The sequence below is a fragment of the Falco biarmicus genome, chromosome 4 (assembly GCF_023638135.1).
Source record: "Falco biarmicus isolate bFalBia1 chromosome 4, bFalBia1.pri, whole genome shotgun sequence".
Classification (NCBI taxonomy): domain Eukaryota; kingdom Metazoa; phylum Chordata; class Aves; order Falconiformes; family Falconidae; genus Falco; species Falco biarmicus.
Genome location: NC_079291.1, coordinates 42,629,897 through 42,643,791, shown reverse-complemented (window position 1 = coordinate 42,643,791; position 13,895 = coordinate 42,629,897). Strand labels below are relative to the sequence as shown.

Sequence of the window (13,895 nt, the reverse complement as noted above, 5' to 3'; positions counted from 1 at the left end):
GAGCTGTTAGGTGCTCCCTGAGTGCTTACAGAGATAGCTGTTGAAAGTGAGGCATTAAGCCAAGCTTTGCAGAGCTGAAGGGGAGAGGGTCCCAGAAAAAGAGCGCTAACTCTTTCCAAAGTAAGTGCGTGCCCTAAGCTGACAGCTTCAAATCCCCACTTACAATCTCAATAGGATAACTTGATTTAGGAAAGAGTCAAGTGTTTTATTCATTAAACTCTCATTCAACCAAGTCAAGGAACTCATAACCTTTCTCCTGGAAGGATAGCTCAGTACAAAAAAAAAAGAAAAAGTTGATGTTTCACCTTTCTCTGTCAATGTTTTTCATGTCTTTAATCACAGTAATCACTCCTTGAATACAATTTGCTTATAAATGTTCATAGGTGTTCAGAGTGTGTACATCCACATCTTAACAAGATCATAGAAAGGACAATATTTCTGACAGGTATACCACAGGAGCAGTGGCATCCCATTTTTGTCTTTTGGAGGTCCCATGACACTCACTATAGGTCTCTTGAGAGCCCTGCTTTTGCGCTGACAAGAAATCATCATGCAGTATTGTCCATACAGCTGCCAAAGACGAGGGGAGGTCATACCCATGAATGTGCCTGTAGCATATGTTACTAGTCAGGTATGCTTTGCTACGCGCCGGACTCCTTAAACATACGTCAGTGTCAGAGGTCTGTGTTTTGTGATCATGTTTGCTCATCAGTGTTTCTAGACATGAAGCTTCTCAATGGCAGTGGTAGAATGCATGGTGCCGTCATAAAAAGTAAACCCAAAAGTCGTCCCTACCTATCCCTGTACAGCAAAAACAGACATCTCTGGGTTTGGTGCTTCTGTTGTTAGGCAAAACTCTAGTGTTTTAGTGTTTCTTGCATCTAGAAATCATTAGCAAAACACTATCCTGAACACCATCCCAGAAGTGAGCTGCTCATTTCAAATCATAGCAAAAAAATATTTGGAACATCTATGTCCAGTTGTATGACACTGTCTTTGTAATACTTCTTAATCAGTAATCCAGGTCTAATTCATCCATGTCCATGATTCCTGAGGTTTTGAAAAAAAAAAAACATTGTGAGGAGCTGCAAGCTTGTCTTCATGAGAAGCCATGCACAGGCCAGGCAGCGCTGCTTTGACTACTGTCACAGAAGAACAGCCAGACCATGTGTATGTAATTCTCTAACAGTGACAAACTGCTGCCAGGCTTTTCCACTGACCTATGATTTCAGTCATCACAGAGCATCATCTGTGCACTTGGTTTTGCCTATTCGTTCATGCAAAGCTTGCCCAGAGGCACTCTTAAATAGCCTGGGATGTGATGTGATTTGTCTTTAGGGTACACAGGGCTTGTAAAAAGCTCATTTTAGCATTCCACGACTTTCAGATGAGATCACAGTACCAGAAACCATTGTTTGCCTCTGTCCAGACATCGAGAAATGGGGAAGATTTAAATCAATGAGACGCTGTTAAGCCAGTCAGTTTGAAATATTGCTGTTCCTTTAAAGCTCTCCATGCTTTATCACTAGGATTCTTCTATTGCCCTTTTTCTCCTTCTTTTAGGAAAAGTTCTGACTCAATGACAATTTTTATTAGGCTCCCTTTTTAGGTTAGTTACTTTAAGTATTTGTATTACATCCAACACACAGTTCACGTCCTCAAAGTTTCTAAAATATAATCTTGTCTGCTAAGGTAGCAGTTTTCTAACTATGACATTTACATTAGATGTGTAAGATACTAGAATGAGCTAATTAAATTGACCTTTAAATCTCTCCACCCTCTTGGAGGCTGTGGCTAATCCTTGGCCTCCCACTGTGGAGATAAATATCTGTGCTGTGAACATCTTAAGCAAAGTGGGCAGAGGAGGAAGAGCTTCGCCAACAGCTCATCTTTGAAGAGGAGGGCAATACTTTGCCAGTTACAAATATAGCTTGCCGTTACAGAGGGAGTGGGCAGGGGGACACGCTTTTCCTGTACTTTAGTGGCTCTGCTCCATGTGTGTTCCTCAGAAAAATGGTTTCAGTTGGAAAAAAGCTCCAAACAGCTTAACTTGTTGCTCTTAGAAGCAACCAAAATCTCTCTGGAAATCAGTTTACTTTTTTTGAGATCTAGTGTTGGTATAACTAGCACTATCAATAATATCATTACTGTTACTTAATTACAGTAGGCTGCTATTTATATTGACCAACATGCAAAGTAAAAATAGACTTCCAGAGGCTATAAAGCATTAGGGGGTATTTTAGCTGCCTTCTAAGGATTCTTGAGGATGCCTCTTACAAAATATTTGGCTTGATATTTTGTGACTTTGATTTTTAAAATGCCAATTAACGTGGGGCTTTGCAATAAAAAATATATTTTTTGTAAATAATAGATGATTAAATGACAAAAATCAAAAATTTAGTTGTCAATGAGCAGTTGACATTTCACATAATGAAACCTTAGAGAAGATGCAAAATCTGTCCAAATGGCAAAGTGGGATAAAGATAAGGATTTTGTACAAAACCCACTTTGATCACCTGGTATTCTGAGCCTGTCCAAATAAGATGTCTTTTAATACAGTCAGATGAATAATTATATGGATAAAAAGGAGTGCAGAATTACAGAGAGTGAAGGCTGCATTCAGGGAGGCAGTAGCTCTGGGAAGGAACAAGAAGTGAAAGAGGACAAGAATTTAGCGCTGCTGTTAGCTCCTGTCTAAGAGTAACTGCATCCTTGGGTGGATAAACTGGAAGGTATAAAATAAGACCAGAAAGAGCTCTAACTTTTTTTAACATCTGTTTATTTTATACCTGAAGCTAATACTATATATAGTTTTGGTGCTAGTCATCTTAAAGGATGTTGAAAATTTGGATATAGAAAAAGATACAGAAAAACAGTGTCAAAGGTATGTAAGGACATAGAGAATGCCTTGTGGTGGGAGTGACAGAGTTTGACCTGCTGCACTTGAAAAAATTAGAATTGAGAAGTAGTATGTGAGTATCCTTGCAGGAAAACAACACTAGGTACTTTAGGAAAGAATAACTAGAAATGACTGGAAAAGGAAATAATTAAAATTCAAAATACAGTGGTGAATCTTGGTCTTTTGAAGTTTTAAAAAACAAGAATGCCTTTTTGGAAGTTGTACCTTGACCAAAAGCAGAGATTGCAGTTCATTTGGTGAATGGCTGGGTGAAATGAAGTGGTTTCTGATGGGTAGCAGTTTTGTTGGATTCTAGTTTATGAAATTCTGTTGAAGGCTGCAGAAAAGCTCCTGTGAACTTCAAAGAATTGTGGATTCCAAAAAGCACTTGTGGAAAAAAAAATTCTTACCTAATATAGATTTACTGTAGGAAATAAAAGTCTGCACAGATTGTTAAGTTTGGGAAGGAGTTACTGAAGGAAGAGTGGGTCTATAGTAAAACCGAATAACCTTTCAGTTAATTTGCTAAAGAATATGCTGTTCCTGTGTGAAATGATGATACGTAATTTGGGTGTGCTGATTAACTTTTGTATCAAGAACTCTTTGGGAAAGGAAGTACTAGTAAGTGGTGTAGCTTACTTACCCATTTATATTTAAAGCTGTATTTTTATTATTTTATCAGAAATTAATTCTGTGGTATGGGACAAATTCTTTGTGATCTGTAGCCCTTCAGCACTGAAGACCAGATGAGTATTTCTGGTTGCCTGCTATTCAGTACCATATAGGTGATGTTTTTAATATTGATTCATGTCAGGGCAGTGAGACTTCTAGCCAGTGATTTCTCAGAGGGAAACTGTTTGGGAGAGAGGGGGAGGTACGTGAAAAAGAAATTTATCTAGTAGAGGTGTCTCTGAGCTTGGCATGTTAAATGTGTCTTCAGTTGTATAAGTAATTACACAAGTAATTTAGCATAGTCTTTAAATGACCTCATAAAAGTATTCACACTTCAAAAGTACAAAACCTTTTCTTTCTCTTGAGACCAAAAAACCAGCAGGCACAAGATTAAAACTTCACAAATGAGAAGTGAATGGGGAATTGGCAGAACACACACACTTGGAGCAGGAGACTTGAAGTGAGTTGCTAAGTGAAGCTGTTAAGTGGAACAGGGTATGTGTGGCTGACATGTTTTAATTGTGCCAGAGGACCGAGGCACACCGTGGCAGAGCTGGAGAAGGCTGGGAAAATCTGAAGGGGACAGGGCAGTGTGACCCTCTTTTCTTTGAGTTTTGTGCTCCCTAATGCTATAATACAAGCAGGTGATTTTTATTAACCTATTATGACTAATGCTTCAAAGTTGTACAGCTAGATACACGCTCCACTGGTTCCTGACACACTATGGTAGTGCTTTGTAGTAGCAGTAAGTGATGGTAAAAGGGCTGTTAGATCATCAAATCTGTATCTTTTGGAGGGTTAAGTTATGCATTTTTTGTCTATATCTGAAGGACATCCTCCCTGTTTTGGCTTTGTGACTCATAGATCTGTGCTAAGTGAGTAGTGGCTCATTTCCCATCTGTTCATGTTCCATTTAGTCTTCCCCTAATTAAGAAGCAGAGGCAGAGGGAATTCAATCTGGTATTTGCCATGATCTGTCTCTCCGTTCCCCTTTCCTCAACACAGCTTTTGGGAAAGGGAGGTGCTTGATTTTCACTCTTTAATTCCTTTCCAGTCCACTATGGACGCCCTACCGAAGAAGATCTTGTTGCTCTGGTCAGCAATGGGTCTCCCGTAGCTGAGTTTAGTGCTGAACAAGGAAGCAGAGGAAAAAGCCCCACACTGCTCTCTTTAGGCAGGTTCAATCAGCTTTTCTTCCAAGGCATTTGTGCACAGATGTCTATCATAAAATTCCTTTTACTCGCTTTTTGTGGAAATCATCACTGAAATTTATCTGTGTTGTGCCAAAAGTCAGCTGGATCACAGGAGTATTTAACCATGTACTGTCTCACAAAACTACATTTGACAGTAAGACAAGTCTATACAGTGTACCTGATAGCAGCCTGAACTACAGAGCCATACAATTCAAGTAAGTGTGTGTTTTCAGTCGGTCTGAGGAGTACTATGTAACTTTCTTATTATTGTCTGCATTAAGATGATTGACTTAAACTTGGTTTGGATAACCCCAGAATAAGGTAAACTCTTACTTATCTAGATATGTGTAAAGTCTAATTTTAAGAGAAAACCCCATGAACTTTCCACAGTCTCTGTGGTATAAAGTGCATATTGGACATCACATGGATGTTACTGATATTTTTGGCTGAGATTTCTTACCAATTATAGGTTTACTAGTGGCTGTGCTTCAAGTGACTAAGTGCAGGTCCTTCATGGCCATTTCTTAACTTACAAGAAAGGCATTTTCCAACAAGGAATTGCTTCACTTCTAATATATGTACTATTAATTTGTTAGCATTTGACACTGAATGGGGCACAAAACGCTTTGAGTTTTATTTGGCAGCCTGAGTCAAACAGGTAAGTTAACTTTACCTGCATCAAAAGGGAAGGATCTTAGTTGGCTTTAAATAGCCATATTGTTTTCTCTTTGAAGCCCCTAAATTCTTCTAGTTTGATCCTTTCAGTGAGGCTGTGCCTTGAACTTACTTGCTAATGATGACTTAGCAGTGCAGGCCAATTCTTGTCATCTCTTTACTTAACTGTTCATTATCATCATGGTCAGGCAACAGTGTATGTATTTTATGGAGGACTGATTTCTAGCTATAAACAAATATAACTAGTATAGTTGAGAGGTAAGGTATTTTGCATGGTACCTGGAAGCTTTACTTTGGAAGAAATTTGACCTTTTCTCTGTTCACAGAAGTGGGAGTTAACCGTGACAAATAAAACTGTCCACAGGCAAAACGCAGCCATGCATTTATCAGCACAAGAAAGTGGTAATGCAGTTGCTAGTAATCAGCACAATATTTTTCAGCTTTTTAAACTGCACTTATTTAATAAACTTTTGCAAGTATCAAAAGAAAACACAGTAAATGGTAATATTAACAATGTTCTCAGTCTTCCACCTTCTTTCAAAGTTCAAAAGAAACTACATTCTGTATCTGAAGAGAACATTACATTGACAGAGTAAAAAAAAAAGTGTGTTAAAGAGGTGGTATAATTAGAGGTTGTTTTTATCTTAAACATGTTTAATGTTTAAACATCTGATCCAAAGTATTAATTTATTACTAGTCAGGGTATTGTAGAGAGGGCATTTGGGTTACCTGTGCATGTATGGAAAGGTGCTGCTTAGGATAAAATGGGTTGGTTTGTTCTACCAAATTAATGTGCATGTGGTAAAATGATAGCTGTATGCATTCTTAATTAAGGCTGATATAGCTAACTAATAATAAAATAGCTGTCTACTAAAAAATAGATGCATCAGCATTTTTAACCCAGTAAAACATTAGGAAACAGTAAAGTGTGTGCTAAATTATCTACAGATACTCTGTATTCTCTTGTTAGCAACATTTTCAGTACAGTAGTTGTATTTGCAAATTGTCATTGTAGTTAGCAATCAGGCAGAATTCATTTCCATTAGAAAAAAGCTATTGCTGGAAAAAACAAGAATCAGTAAAAAAATCCATGACTTCACAAGGTTTCCTCCAGTTGATTTAAAATATGACTGAATTTATTCATTTGTATTTGAATCTGACTAGTTCCCACTTTTTATTTAGCCTGAATTGTAATGAAAGAAGCATGATAAAGAGTACTAGTTGTTTCATTCTCTTAGTCTAACACCCATTAATTCTTTTTAAGTCAGAATTTATTACTGCTTATGCTGTCTGTATTTTTGCATGTATCAAGTATCATAGAATCGTTTAGGTTGGAAAGGACCTTCAAGATCATTAATGATTAACCTAGCACTGCCACGTTCACCACTAAAATGTCCCTAAGCACCACATCTACATGTCTTTTAAGTACCTCCAGGGGGGGTGACACCACCACTTCCCTGGGCAGCCTGTTAAACACTTGGCAACCCTTTTGGTGAAGAAATGTTTCCTAATATCCAATCTAAACCTCACCTGGCGCAACTTGAGGCAGTTTCCTCTTGTCCTGTCACTTCTTACTTGGGAGAAGAGACCTACAGCCTCCTGTCAGGCAGTTGTAGAGAGCCATCAAGGTCTCCCCTGAGCCTCCTTTTCTCAAGGCTAAACAACCCCCATTCCCTCAGCTGCTCCTCATAGGACCTGTGCAAAAGACTCTTCACCAGCTCTGTTCCCCTTCTCTGGACACACTTCAGCACCTCAATGTCTGCCTTGTAGTGAGGGGCCCAAAACTGAACATGGTATTTGAGGTGCGATCTCACCAGTGCAGAGCACAGGGGGACAATCACTTCCCTGGCCCTGCTGGCCACACTGCTTTGGATACAAGCCAGGCTGCTGTTGGCCTTCTTGGCCACCTGGGCACACTGCTGGCTCATGTTCAGCCGGCTGTTGACCAACACCACTGGGTCCTCCACTGCCCAGCAGCTTCCCAGCCACCCTTCCCCAGCCCGTAGCGCTGCGTGGGGCTGTTGTGTCCCCAGTGCAGGACCCGGCACTTCTCCCTGTTGAACCCCCTACAACCGGCCTCGGCCATGGGCCCGGCCTGCCCAGACCCCCCTGCAGAGCCTCCTGCCCCCCAGCAGATCAGCGCTCCCCCCGCTTGGTGCCCTCTGCACACTGGCTGAGGGGGCACTCGATCCCCTCGCCCAGATCATGGATGAAGAGATTAAACAGGACTGGCCCCAGGACTGAGCCCTGGGGGACACCACTTGTGACCGGCCACCAACGGCGTTTGACTCCGTTCACCACCGCTCCTTGGGCCCGGCCAGCCAGCCAGGTTTCACCCAGCGCAGAGCTCGCGTATCCAAGCCCTGAGCAGCCAGCGTCTCCAGGAGAACGCTGTGGGAAACAGTGTCAAAGGCTTTACTAAGGTCCAAGCAGACAACAAACATCCACAGCCTTTTCTTCACCCACTGAGCGGGTCACCTTGTCACAGAAGGAGACCGTGTTAGTCGGGCAGGACCTGCCTGTCGTAACCCCGCGCTGGCTGGGCCTGATCCCCTGGTTGTCCTGCCCGTGCCGTGTGACGGAGCTCAGGATGACCTGCTCCACAGCCTTCCCTGGTACCAAGATCAGGCTGCCAGGCCTGTAGCTCCCCAGATCCTCCTTCCTGCCCTTTTGCAGCTGGGTGTCCCTGGCTGAGCTCCGGTCAGCAGGACCTGCCTGGTCAGTCAGGGCTGCTCCTACGTGCTGGGAAGCGGCCGGGTGAGCCCTTCTGTCGGCGCCCTCGGGGGGATCCCGTCCGGCCCCACGGACCGGGGGTGTCTGGTTGGTGCAGCAGGTCACTGGCCCTTTCCCCTTGGATGACGGGGGCTTCATTCTGCTCCCCGTCCCTGTCTTCCAGCCCAGGGGGCTGGGTGCCCGGAGAGCAACTTGTTCTTACTATTAAAGACTGAGGCAAAGAAGGCACTAATGATCTCAGCCTTTTCCTCATCCTTTGTCACCGTTTCCCCCCACATAAAAGAAAATCTGAATAAATTTGTTTTGATGGGTTCCTACATAAATATAGCTATATACTAGACATTCCTGCTTAATAGTGGGATGACAGGAGGAAGGTAGGAAGAACTTTAAGGCCTCACACTCAGAAGAGCTCTCCTGTGCAAATAGTGCTTATGAAGGCAAAAGAAGACAGATTTAATTTAAAAGATCAAATGGTTATAGGAATAGCATTTGAAAGGTTTGAGGTCAGAAGTGGTTGGTTTCGTCCTTTTCTGACCACAGAATTAGTAACTGAGCTTCAGCAACTGAAAAGTCCAGAGAAGAAGTATCTCCCTTGTGTTGTACCTCAGTTGAGGCATTGTGCTAGCAAGGTTTTTCATTCATACTGACTACTCCCAGGTCTGAATTTCACTCAGATCTGACAAATCTTTAGTGAAGAATGTTAAAATACACCTTAAGAGTATTTGAAATTTTGGAGAATGGTACTAGTTGAGGTCCTTCTTCCCACTTTCCTTCCTTCAGAAGTTCAGTGGCAAAATAGCAAGTACACTTTTTTTGTAGCCTTTTATAGCAAAGCGACTTAAGCCTTCCCCCCCAGGTTAATGGTTTTCAATGTTTATACCACAGGGTTTATGGTCTGAAGACTAGTGTTCTCAGAGAAAATTATATTCACAAAACTGTGGTTACTGCTTTATTGCAATAGTTAACCTCAGAATAATGCACCTTTTTTTGCTGGGAACAATAACCAATAATTACCCAGTAGCCTTTATTATTGCTGAATTACAGCCTAATACCTTAGCAGTAGCTTAATTCACTACATACATGGAAGATTACCCGTGCTTCAGCTTTTTTCAAAATTAAAAATAATTATGTTACATCATATTTTCTAGTTTGTGATAAAGGTAACTGAATCTGCACAATGTTTTAAAACTTCTGTTTTCAGCTGCTCATCAAACTATTAAATACATGCCCTGGAAACAAAGCCAAACCCTGACTTTTAAACAGAGAGGGTTTCTACAGAGGATGATTTCTGTGACTAACTCTATGATTCAGTTTGAGAATTAATGGAGTACTGATGTCAGGTGTAGCATTAAGAAAATTTGATCTGTTAATGATACCTGTTCTCTTGAATAGACTTCATTAGTACATTAAAATATTTCAGTGGTGGAGTGGTGGGAAATGAATTTGAACAGGAAACACCTGAAAACAGGTGAAGAAAACTGCAGGAGTACTTAAATTCCCTTCTCTAGTATCTTCAATACCATGTGAGGTGACGGTGTATCAGGACTCACATCTGTTAAGATTGCCTGTCTAAAAGCTAGTGCAGAGAAGGTCTGCAGTGGCTGTCACTAAAGCTCTTTTATGATCAGTCTAGAAAAATTGTTTATTTATAAACATCAGGGAAACACCTATATTCATCCTTTCTTTAGTGAATAGAGAGGATAATGGAGAAAGACACTGCTTTTTATCCTAGTAATTTCTAATGATTCAAGTTCAGTGCACAAGCCTAGAAATATACAGGGAGAAGTGTGCAAATGTTTATTTCTCCTATATGTCGTTCTAATAAAACTTCATAGAGCCTGTGTGCTTTTAGGTGATTTACTGTTATTCCTACTACTCCTGAGTATTTCAGTTGAACAAAGTAACCTTGGGGGAAAACATTCTTATTTCATATTAAACTGATTTCAGAAAGCATCCTGCATTTGGGATAAATACAGCTATGCTGAAGGTCTGTTGAAGTCAGTGGGTCTCCAAAATACAGAGACATAATTATATGTGTTCAAGTGCCGCCTTAAATTGGGGGGTATAGTTGCCCTTATCTCTTTGTTGAGGTTATTACTTTATAATAATTATTGACCTTCTGTCACTGGGGTTGAATTGGCATGTCCAGCTCCTGCTGAAGTCCATAAAGCTTGTGAATGGATTTATCAATGGTAAAAACTTCCAAATAAAATATAACTCTTAAAAAATAAAATTTTGCGGGTTTAGTACCTGGTGATGGTGGACTGAGCCTATTTCTAATTACTTTCTGAAAGCATCATTGTTCTTCTAGTGTAAATCTGTTTTGTGACTTAGTTCACTGTGCCTTATCAAACTGCACAAATGTGTCATGTTCTGTAGCTGCTGGAGATGGACTTTTGCCATTTAGGAATCTGAAATATCTACATACAAAACTTTATTAAAACTTTTGTGAAAATGGCTTTTCTTCTAGCAGGGAGAATGTTATGCTATGTGATTGTGGAGGGGGGGGAGTAATTTCAATTTAGCAACAGCTGTTTGTGCAGTATGGTACAATGAGGAACGATAGTAGGAGCTGGGGTTTTCTGCTACCAGTAGAGATATACCAAATGGGTACTGCAAGTTTATTTCATAAACATAGAAGGGTTCCAGCAGTCTGTAATTAACTTGTTTAATCTTTTCAGAGTATGGTCTGGTTTTATGAAAGTACACATGGGGTGTAAGAACATTATTGTTTTCTCATGGTTGTGCTGCTGCTGTTACTAGTTATTATTTAAAAAAAAAAAAAATGTCATTCACGTATGTAACAATTGGCATAAACTTTTACTGGTAAAGATAGATGTTTCCAGGCACAACCAAGTTGTTATACTTTGTCCAATTTATTTTTACTGGTTTTAAATATAAAAGAATATAATCTGAATACTTCTTTTCCGAAAAAAGCAGAACGCTTCTCTTGCTACTGTTGAAGTGCAGGTAGTCTCAAGTATTGCTCTAAAAATGGTCACTAATCTCTAGAAGTTTTTCTTCTAACTACTATACAGTTATTAACTCATCTTCGTCTCTTGAGTCTGTAGTAGGGTAAGCCTATTTTACAAAAGGAGGTACTGTACAATAATATTACTTGCTTAACACTAGGTATGAAACCATTGGAATAGCTCTGGTATTAGAAATTGGAAATCTGGCTGTGATCTTGTTTACATACCAGATCACACGGGCTCAAGAGCAAATCCCGCTCAGTTTCAAAGTGATACTGTTACTACAGGTGAATCCTCTATTTATAGTTATTGTGGTGTAATACAGTGTTCCTTTTGGATTTTTCATTCATGTGTTTTCTTCCCAAAAGCTGATAATGTTTACATAATAAAGTGTGATACATTCTCATTCAGCATTGAGAGTGACTTTTGAACCACTGATGGGCAAATACCATCCCCCAAACATTCTTTTGTTCTCATTTTTGAAGTGATTTATCAAGATAATGCAGTTTGTGATTACATGCTTTGCAGAATTCAGCTTGGTGCAGGTGTATTGAAAGAGATTAAAAAATACATTTAAATTGCTTATACTTGTTCTAATTAAAAGTTGCATATTTTTGTCTGACTTGGTGCTTTTTTATGTTTTCAATCAATTGACAGAATTCATTGACAAGAAGTGCGCCCCTTGCCAATGATTCCCAAGCACGGAGTGGTGCCCGCTTTCATACATCTTATGACAAAAGATATATCATCAAAACTATAACAAGTGAAGATGTAGCAGAAATGCACAACATACTGAAGAAATACCATCAGGTAATGTACTATTTATTATCAGAGTGTGGGATCTCTCCTTAAATATTATAATGCAAATATTTTTTAGGGTGCTAAAAGTTTTAAATTAATAATTCTGGGAAAAGAGCCACTTCAGACATTTTCCCTTTTGCATGAGCAGTGTATTGAGGTCTGCAATTCACAAGGCTGCACTTCTCTACATATCTAAGCTAGCTTTAAGTAAAATTATATGTCTGTGGTACAGAGATACTAACTTGGAGGCCATAAGCTCCTTCGCCATACTAGGAAGATGGTCTTTCTTTCAGCTAGTGGACTCCCAGCTTGAAGCTACTTATTGTGCGCTAGCTTGGAGAGATGTCTGTGTATGTGAATGGTGCAGGTGACCTCTTTCTTCCTGGTCTGATGACTGAATGTTCTGTCTTTCACTAACAGCAGATTTCAAAAAATTAAAGTTGTGTTGTATGAGAAATGAAAAATTGGATATAATTAATGTAAAATTCCTGCTAATAAAAACCCCAGGTTTTCCTAATGTGCATTTCCATAAACAACAGTAAAGTCAAAAGTGAACAGTGGAGATTTCTTAAATCAGCCTTGATAGCTTTCATACAGTGCCAGTGTATAATTTGTGTGGATGGCATGGGGAGGAGCACAACCTGGGGAACACAAGAAGCCTTAATAAGATCAGTGCTAATTTTCTTAGCCCTAGATCGGTTTGAATAAACTCTAAAGCTGCAGAAATCAGAAAAACCTCTAAAAATAATCTATGATACGATACCAAATAGGAGGGATTTTTATCCTTTCCGTCTTCCTGCTCACTTCCATGGGTTGGGATTTCAGGTAAAGACTTCAGGACATTTGGCGTTGGGGCGTTGTTGTCACTGGTTTAGGTGGTTTCTTTTTTGTCTCGCAGTGGTTTTGTTTGGTGCTTTTTTAATACTGTTACGTTTGTAAAACCAGTTTTAAAGCAATCTTTTGAGGTGGAAGGGAGGGAAAAGCATACTTTAGAGGCACTTGGGATTGAAGGTGCCAGCTATCTTTGTGGTGCTATTTGGCTGTCTCCCTGTCTGCTCTTCTTGTGTTGAAGGGAGATTGCTGAATGCCCTCCAAGTCCAGAGCAGCTTGGGAAGCCTTCAATGAGTTAGATCTGAACTCTTTTCTCTCCCTGTATGTTGTTCTTATGTTTAAATAACATGCAGGACCACCATGGGTTTGTTTTAATGTAGATAAATATCATCACTACAGAAATGTTCATAAGACCATCTCTCAATTACAGTTTTACTGAAGAGAATTTTTAAAACATCTAATTGTAATTTGGGGTCTATTTTTTATTAGAGTTCTCAAACTTAGAATATTGGATTTGAGCTATGAAGCAGTGGAGCAAAATCAAAGTTTTAGTCTGTTTTGTATTCGGTATTAGAAGCTAGTATTAATGATTAGATTTTGAGGCTTAATCCGTCTGAAAATCATACTGCTTTTCAAACAGTCATCTCCTTTCAAGGGTGTCAATGAAGACAGCACTGACGTGAATGAACTTAAAAATTTGGAATCTTTCCATTAATGCTTTCAAACATCAGAGTTCATAATAGGCTAGGTTACAAGGAATAATGATCTGAAAGTTATCTGTACCAGGCATCTAATTTCACTTTATACTGGGAAAACATTCATATGAGAAAGCTCTCATTGGTGCCTCCAAAAGGTTCATAAAGATACGATATCTATTTCTTTTTGTCTCAGAACTTGAGAGCACTTTACAAAGTGCTGTAAATGCAGAGGAACTCAAGCACAGAGACAGTTTAATAATTGACCTTTTAAATGAAATTAATTTTCGTATCTTCAGCAATACTGAATGAAATCGTTTGAATTAATTAAAGAAAATCTCAATTAAATCCCATTAACTCTGGTGACAGCTGATACAGTGTCCTGTGTGTTGCTGCTGGAAATTGAATGCTTGGAATCTAGGTA

At 39.6% G+C, this 13,895-nt stretch overlaps 1 protein-coding gene across 1 annotated transcript in view; it reads left to right on the top strand.

Moving 5' to 3' along the window:
• Positions 1–13,895, top strand: part of PIP4K2A (phosphatidylinositol-5-phosphate 4-kinase type 2 alpha) — a 115,256-nt gene that overhangs the window by 69,030 nt on the left and 32,331 nt on the right. Inside the window, exon 4 of the mRNA XM_056334280.1 lies at positions 11,802–11,954. Coding sequence (XP_056190255.1) covers positions 11,802–11,954 — 153 coding nt within the window. The remainder of the gene's footprint in view (positions 1–11,801; positions 11,955–13,895) is intronic.